The following is an 8,958-nucleotide window of genomic DNA, read 5'->3' on the forward strand; positions in this document are numbered from 1 at the left end:
TACCGTATTGTATTGTATTATATTGTAAAGTATTATAAGATCAACAATGTCGGGCCTCGAGCTGCCTCGTTAGGCTCAATCTAAATTTTTCCCTCTAAATTTGATATAGGTTAAAAACATATACATTTTAGATTATAGAAATACAGAGATAAATGTATGATTTATTTAAAATTCGGCGTACCTGATTTTCTCAAAACTTTAATAGTCAATTGGCTGTCATTAATTAAGTTTGATCAAATGGGTGCTGTCATAAGTAAAATATAAAGGGGTGTCCGTGTAATTTTGCTTAATAATTTATAGATCAAATTAGATCCTCTCTCCTTCTCTGTTCATCATTTTTCCAATCTTGACTTCACCTCATCTTCTTCTTCTCTCTCCGTCCTCTCTCTCTCTCTCTGCAATTCTGAGATCCCAAATTCATTTTCTCCATTGATATCTTCGATCGAAGCTCCGATTTTTACATCTCCCTGATCTCTCTCTCTCTCTCCTCTTTCTCTCTCTGCGATTGGGAAAAAGGAGTGCGTTCCGTTGAGAGTAGAAAACGGGTTTAGGGTTTCGAAGAGCATTCAATGATGCCTTCGGTGCCCCTCAAGCTCATTCTTCGTCCTTCGCTACCTTCGTTCGCTTCTTTCCATGGCGGCTCCTCCTCTCATCGTCTGAAACGCCTCGAAAAAGGCGATCGTCGTGGTAATCTTAATCGTAGTTAACATTTAGCCTCTTTCTCTGTTTCTCTCTCTCTCTCTTTCCCCTATCTCTCTCTCTCTCTCTCTACCAAATTGTCTTTCTCTTCGTCTTTGAATCAAAACCTACGGACCAAGTTTCATACGCCATCGCGAATCGGATCCTGCGCAAAAACTGCTTCTGTGGTTGTTTGACCGTTTCGTAGCTCTCTTAATTCTGTTAAATAAAGGTAATCACTTGCAATTCATTTAATTTATTCGTTTCTTGGCTCGACAAGCTTAATTAATTAATTTAATAATTGTGTTGTAGATTAAAAGTTCTGCCCTTTAATGGTTTTGTTTTTTAGTAGTGCTAATAAATTCTTGGTTGATCTTTTGTTAGATAGGCAGATTAACGGAATAAGCAATCATTAATTGGAATTGGGCGAAGTAATCTAAATGTGTTTAGACCAAAAAGGGCTTTGACAAGAAGACTAAGCATGAATATGTTTGAGTAATATTGTTAAATATGGTGTAGATTAGAAGTGCTTCCTTCAATAATGGTTTTGTGTTTTGTTTAATGAAATAGTTTCTTACTTAATCTTTGTTTGAGAAGAATCTGAGACTGTAGATGGACATTAGCTCTGGTTCTGATAAGTTGGAGTGCCAAGATGTAAGCAGCTTTGGAGGTCTGCAATCATCTTTGAAGGAAAAGAAAAGCCTTGATTGTGCCGATCATGATGATGATTTTATAGTGTCTGAACTTGAAAATGCTTTAGCTGAGAATTTACATATTAAAGTTGGTGAAGAAGTAGAGCAAGTTTCTAGTGACGGAGATGAGCTTGGCAATGAAAATGAGAATTATGACTGTGAAAGGCCTAAAGCAAAAGAGCAGCCAAAATCCTCTCCGAAGTTCCTCAGCAAATGCGCATCCTTCCCATGCCCAGATGGGATGCGGGAAGATGCTATTTCTTCAGAGAAGGAAGATGAGCAACCTGAAACCGCTCTCAAAGGACTCTTCTCTGAGGAACCTCATCGGAATGCCTACACGCGCTCAATATCTTTGCCTGTGAGTGCATCTTTGGTTGTGTTCTTATTAGATAATGTATCCGAATTTGCCAATTATTTATTTGGTTTTCATCTGATGTTGGAATTGCCGATTCTTTTCAAATGTCAAAGTTTAGAGTACTTGTGTTTTATTTCCAATGATAAACTAACAATATTGAGTTGGTGTCTAGAAGGAAGAACCATGACCCCCCAGCCCAAACAGACAAAGGTCAAAATAAAAAATGCAAAGACTTTATCATTCTAATTGACTTTGTGAAAGCATAATACTCAAGTTGGTTTAAGAATCTTGAGGATCTTAGATGAAATCTAGTGGTGGTTTTGTAGTTGAGCTTTCCTAGTATCTTTATTGATAAATTATAGTGTTTATTTTCCGTATCTCAGGCCCCTTTGAAGCTTGTATCTGCCATGAAAGGTAGCCGTGAGAAGCACGGAGTTTCTCCAAGGAAACTGAGCGTGTCTTGGGCCCCTGATGTGTATGATCCAATACCGACATCTTTATCACATAGTGTTAATAGAGGAGGCAAGAAACAACAGAGATATAAGAACAACAAGAAGAATTGGAAGAATGGAAAGAAAGGGCAAAAGGGAAACACTTCTCGAGGGGGTAGTGGCAAAGACAGGAAACAATCCCGTAAAGTTTCTGGAAACTCTAATGGTTGCTACAAATCAATGGATGCTCCTGAAAGACTGGTCGAGCCTGAAGATGAATTCGGCAATCTTACTGTTGGTAGCCCAGATTCGCAGTCCTTTTGTGGGACTTCCTTCTTGAAGAAGTCGCTTACTAAGATGCACTACCCAGTTGCAGAAGCCTTGTGAGCAAATCACGTTTTCATTGATACCTCGCGACCCTGTGATGTGCATAAATAATCCTATTGTTCTCTGAGACATGTTTTTGGTGATCAATGTTGACTGTAAGAAGATTTGTTATCGTTGTGTGTGATGTTTTGTTTCGCCCGAGTAGGGTGAATGGTTGATTGCGCTCTTATAAAGCTACTATATTATTATGCCGTGTATTCTCTTAATAGATTTATAATGCTATGCGTTGCTCTATGAGGTTGGCTTGTTGCTACTATTCATGCTTGTTGAATCTTTTGATTCCACTATGATTTGTGCCAATGCTTATGCGACTCTTTCCTGCCCACTACAATTTTCTAGACCTTGTTTGGTTCGCTGTTAGGATTGTGTGATTTAAGTTTGAATTATTATAGCTAAGTTCACTTCGCGGATTCGAGTTTTTAATTCGAGCTGAGATGTGACATTTTCTGAGAGCTCTTCACTGTAGTAGAAAAAGTTAAATGTGACATTTTATGATAGTTTTTTACTGTAGAAACTTAAAACTGAAAACTCGAATCGGTGAAATAAATGAGGCTAATGATTTGAATTGCGACTCAAGCCGGTGTTGGAATACGTAAATAAATTGTAATTTAAATTGAAAATAAAATTTGAAGTGTGTTTAGATAAATGAAAACTGTTATTAGAGTTTTATAATAAATTTTATAAAATCTCATTGTAAATGATAATAAATATGCAATATGGATGGGAATATGTTCTTCTTTCCATTACGAGCGCATTAAAAAAATTATTTCAATCGAAATTAAAATGGTAAAATTATGACATTTTTAAGCTTGAAGTTGAGGAGAGAAAAAGTAAGATTCGAATTGTTTTCACTGTAGAAAACAATTAAAATTGTTAGAATTTAGATGACAGGTAAATTCTAAAATGTAAGGGTTTGAATCATCGTCAATGGTTTAATTTAGTGGTTTTAATTTTAATATAGTAAGTATGTGCAAAAATTAAGTTAAAATTAGATTTGACCCCTTTAAACTAATAGTTCTTTACATTTTATTGGGCCAATTATTTATTACATATATAAATAAAAACTATTACATATATATACATATTAGTATAATTTTGATAAATAAAAAAAAATTAACCTCCTACCAATAAATCTTGGTTCTGTCATTGAGTGAGAAGTCATGAATGATCCAGACGTAGTTTTTCTTCTCTCGTTTTGAATAGTTTAACTTTAAGGGATTAATGTTTTCTTCTCTCGTTTTGTATAGTAAAACTTAAATGGACAAAAACTCCTACTTTACTCTTAAGCAAGGATAAAAACACTGATTCAGTAATATACCGGTACTTGCATGTTCAAACAATCAAGAAAAACATTGATGTCGGTGGAAATATCACAAAAGAAATTATGGACACTGGATATTTAAGTTTTAAAATTTAATAATATTGATATTTTAGGATATGACAAACTAAATATATAAGTAAACAAGTTGTATATAAAAAAAGACATTAAATAGAAACCTCAATAACAAAAAATGTCCTACAAGCTCAAACATGATTGAGATTGATTGTGATTCAAGTGATATTGTTACCATGAAGTGCAAATCTACAAAGTGTATAAGCATGTTAGATAATAAAAATGTATTATTTAGCTAACAGACTTTTTTATCTTTGCGAAAGTTTTGATTTTTTTTTTTTTTTATAATGAAGTAACTTACAGTAAGACATTGAAGTAAATAACATATTTTAGAAATATTTGAAGTAAATAATAATAAATTAAAAATTTACGTGATAAAAATTCTTTTTTACCACATTAATCCAATTTTGTAAAGAAAATTTATGTGGTAAAAAAAAATTTTACCACGAAAATCCGATCGTAAATAAAAAAAATTTATGAGGTAAAAAATCTTTTTACTGCTATCTACTTTTAATATTTAAAAATCTATTATAAACTTAATTTCGTTTCAAAAATCTACTATTTACTATAATTTTTGTTCCTAAAATTTTATGAAAAAGCCATTATAACCTTACTGAAATCGATATTTTTTTTGGCACACTCTCAAGTTTACCAAAATTTACCCAAAATTCTGTCAAAAATCTTTTACTTTTAAAAGATATTTGAGGAACTTAGAAGTTTCGAATCGACTTACGGGATTAAATAAAGCAAGGCAAAGAAGAAATATGTTCATCCTTCGTTTGAGCCACCGCTCAGTTTTAAATGTCCAAGGGTCGATTCCCCATTTCCTCCTTCAGTATTAAACTGAGTGGGGGCAGCCCCGTTCATTTCACCAATTCGAGTTTAGAATTTGAATTTTGTTACAGTAAAAAAACTCTAAAAAACAGTCACATCTAAATTTTTTACTACAGTAAAAAACTCTAAAAAACAATTACATCTAACGTTTTTGTTACAGTAAAAAAACTCACATAAAGTCAAATCTCAACTCGAATCAGCGAACTAAACGGAGCCTTAGTTACATGCTTCCTTGATCTCACTGTGCTCCTTTTTTTTTTCTCTTTAAGCCAAAAAAAAGCACGGGATCAAACGAAAAGATGAAAATGTGCGCAATTATTGTCTGATGGTATAAGAATGTCATTTTTCAGCTATGTCATATACAAAGCATGATCCACCTCCTCTTCCTCGAGCATTTTGGGATCACATCCAAAGCCTAAGGTCTTCATGTGATCTAACAAACAATCCAAAATAGCATGAATATCAACCATTCTGGTGTTTGATCTGTCTTCTACTTTAAACCTATAGACGACATTATTAATTTCAATCCAACTATAGCCCGGGCTTGTTTTCAGCCCTTTATCTTTCATCAATTTCCGCATCCTTGCAGCATTGTCCCACCATCCCACACCTGCGTAGAGGTTTGCCAATTGCAAATAGGTCGCGGCGCAGCTAGGTTCCAACAAAAGCCTCTCCTCTGCAGCCTCGATGCCCAACCCTATGCTCCCGTGTATGCGGCTTGACGAGAGCAATGATCCCCATATGATAGCATTAGGGCGAATAGGCATCTTCGCAATGACATCCCGAGCCTCTTCCAATAACCCAGCTCGGCCAAGGAGATCAACAATGCACGAGTAATGATCTAGCTCCGGCTCTACACCGTGTTCCACCATTGAATCAAAGTAGAGTCGGCCTTCTTTGACAAGACCCGCATGGCGACACGAAGAGAGGACGCCAAGAAAAGTGATGGCATCAGATTTCGCACCTTGCTGCTTCATTTCCTCAAACAGATCAATCGCCTGCAAAACGAGCCCATGCTGCGCATACCCTGCTATCATTGAGTTCCACGACACGGTATCTCTGCCATGACCATCCAAAGTTCTGAATACGTGAAGCGCATCTCTGAGTGCCCCACATTTGCAGTACATTGAGATGAGGGCGTTGGATATGTGAATGTAGGCATGGAAGCCCATTTGAATGACTTGAGAATGAACACTTCTCCCTAGCCCGAGTGCTCCACTACCGGAGCAAGCACTCAAAAGGCTAGCAAAAGTGAAATGGTTAGGCCTCGAATCCGAATTCTCCATCCTTTGGAAAAGCTCCAAGCAAACATTAATCCGCCATTCTTGCGCAAAGCCTGCAATAATTGCGGTCCACGACACTACATTTCTGACAGGCATTTCTTCAAACACTAGGTAAGCATTATCCAGCTCGTTGCATTTGCAGTACAAACTCACCAAAGAACTTCCAACATAAACATTTGCAACAAACCCGTGTCTTATAGCCGCACAATGGTGCTGAACACCGGCACGGAGATTACGCGTGGACCCACATGAGCTCAGGGCAAGTGACAACACTGTGGCGTCCATAATCCTCGACTTCTTAGAACTAGTTTCAAGCTCGTCAATGAGGCGAAGATGGCGATGGCGATGGGGTGATAATGTGGTAACGTTGGTTTGGGGAGTAATAAGGTGGAGAACTCTAAGTGCTTTGTGTAACTTTTTTGTGTGTTGTAATCTATGAGTGGGATCGTAAGAAGAGAAGAGCCTTAAGCGGGAAGATTTTGTTTGCAGTAGAAGAAGATAAGAAAGTTTGTTCCATGACGAAGAAGATGGAAGAGAATTGAAACTAAAAGCCATGGGTTGAGAGCTGAGAACACACGACGTCCATTTTCAATTGGAAGGTTCCAGTAGGTTTGAACCAAAAAAAGCAGTCCAAATTAATATTTGGTTGTAGAGATATGGCTCGTTCATTCGCTATTTGAGTTTAGAATTCGAGTTTTACTACAGTAAAAAGCTCTCACAAACAATCACATCTAATTTTTTTGCTATAATAAAAAATTCTCACATAAAATTACATCTTAACTCGAATTAAAAACTTGAATCAGCGAACTAAACAGGCTCTATAAATACTTTAAAAGTACGTCACTCTTTATTATTTCTTATTTTTTATTATGACTTTTTTAGTTAAATAATTATATTAATAAAATAATGCTAATTAAGAATAAGAGATAGAATTTTAGATTTATACATTTTTAAGGATAAATTCAATAATTTTTTCTGTTGTGAAGTGAATGTTGTGGTTTTGAGGTTTGGGTTCACTTCAATTTAAAATTATAGATTTTATAGAACTTCACCTCTTTTTTAAAGTTTTTTGTGTTCTAATCCAAAATATTGTTTACAAAACTAACTCAAAGGTTCCTACTACTTATTTTTGCTCACATTTTTTAAAAACTCGTAGTTCTAAAAATGTAACCAAACGTTGATTTAAATTTTATTATACGTTTAGACCTTACACGGCCAAACTCAATTCAAAAAAAAAAAAAAAAAAAAAAAAAAAACCATATATAAGTTCAAACTTAAAAGTTCAGTCTCGCACAAGACCTAAGTTGATTCTCCTCATTTCTACCAGGTGTTTTTGTTGAGAATGGTGTCCTAGAAGCAATAGATGTAATACGATATTTATTATTTATTTAATAAAATAGTTTATTCATTATTTTATGTACATATATTATTGAATATTTTATGAATATCATTAAAAATTCTATGATTATTTATGTGACCTTAAATATTGTATATAAGTATTATATGTGAAAGGATAATATTTAAGGATAATAATCAAAACGATATTCATAATGAATTTAATTAAAGTTCAGAATCTTTAATTAAAACATTACTAATACATGTCATTCCCATTTAGAATGAAATAGTGTTATCCGTACTATTAATATGGCGAGATATTGAATGAGTGTATTACGCATAATGAAATTGTGTGGAATTAGAACACAAACGCAATATGAATTTTTGATAATTTCTTTTAAGCATAGAAATTCTAATTAAGTCTATCGGTGGTCATATATAAAATTATCTTAATCCCGCGTTATTAGCATATTCCTATTTATGGATTTGTGTCTTTTAATTTACTCGGTACGAATTCTGAAATGTTGAATTCCTACTTGTTTTTTAGAGACATGATGAAGTGAGTAGCCGGGAATATTAATACATGAGATGAAATCCATTCCTTCTTGAGAAAAGAAGCAGATAAATAATTCTCTTGAGAATTGATTCGATACTTGGACTAGTAAGAGCTATGATTTATGAATTTGTTTTATGAATCACTGCCCCTTTAGAGAATCAATGGTATTCAAGGATAAAGATATAATTAGAGAGGTTAACAGATTTCACTAAGCTCTAATTTTAAATTATCTATGGAGGATTGATATATATGTCATGATTATATCAAATGGACACTTCACAGTTTAGAAGTAAAGTATATCTATAATTACGAGAGTTCAATTTTAAGTTTATAGTGAAATAACTTTTGAAATTAATATAATTAATTAATTAATTATGGAGTTTTAATTAATTATTAATTTTATTGGAACTCGAATTTATAGGTTCATGAGTCTCGCGCCATCCTTGTAATCCTACAAGATATTAAGGGCAAAATGAGAATTTCAAAATTATAGAATTATAAATAGAACACTTAAGAATAATTAATTGAGAATTAATTATAAATTTAATAATGTTATTATTTAAATTTGAATTTTAAAACACACAAGTGGATGAGTCCACATGGTGTACAGGCCTAGCACAATGAGAATCCTTCTGGAATTCAGTTGCTTGCTCTTTAAGTTATCTAATTTACTTATTTGATAAGTTATCCAATTGAAATTCAAATTAAATTAAATTTTACTTAAATTAAAATTTGAATTTGAGTTAAACACCTGTTTGAGAGAGGACTTCTGCCATTGTTGTGTTGTCATGTGAATTTGAGAGGCGTAATAGTGGAATGCAATGTGCCTTATAAAAGGATGTAAGTTAGTATTTATAGTTGGGCATGCCCTAGGGTGCGTTCGACATGCCGTGGCGATCCATTGGGTATGTACCTCGAAGGTGTCATATATAGTCTCCCGATATTCTGAGTGCGCATCAGTTTGTCAAGTTAAGGGATTCGTATATGGGACAATTCATATGCGCGTGACACTAT

General features: G+C 34.2%; 2 protein-coding genes across 2 annotated transcripts; one reads left to right on the plus strand and one right to left on the minus strand.

Annotated features, from left to right (window-relative positions):
* The first annotated feature begins 707 nt into the window (after nucleotides 1-707).
* On the plus strand, nucleotides 708-2,799 carry LOC21397883. The gene is made up of 3 exons (XM_010089753.2): nucleotides 708-910; nucleotides 1,276-1,728; nucleotides 2,109-2,799. The coding sequence occupies exons 2-3, from the start codon at nucleotides 1,291-1,293 to the stop codon at nucleotides 2,541-2,543; spliced, it is 873 nt and encodes a 290-aa protein (XP_010088055.1). The 5' UTR covers nucleotides 708-910; nucleotides 1,276-1,290; the 3' UTR covers nucleotides 2,544-2,799.
* A 2,203-nt stretch (nucleotides 2,800-5,002) lies between these two features.
* Nucleotides 5,003-6,682, minus strand: LOC21397884 (pentatricopeptide repeat-containing protein At2g37320). Its single transcript, XM_010089754.2, has one exon. It carries the CDS (start codon nucleotides 6,606-6,608, stop codon nucleotides 5,121-5,123), a length of 1,488 nt encoding a protein of 495 aa, XP_010088056.1. The 5' UTR covers nucleotides 6,609-6,682; the 3' UTR covers nucleotides 5,003-5,120.
* Between the last annotated feature and the right edge of the window lie 2,276 nt (nucleotides 6,683-8,958).

Source organism: Morus notabilis, unplaced genomic scaffold (genome assembly GCF_000414095.1).
Source record: "Morus notabilis unplaced genomic scaffold, ASM41409v2 Scaffold489, whole genome shotgun sequence".
NCBI lineage: Eukaryota > Viridiplantae > Streptophyta > Magnoliopsida > Rosales > Moraceae > Morus > Morus notabilis.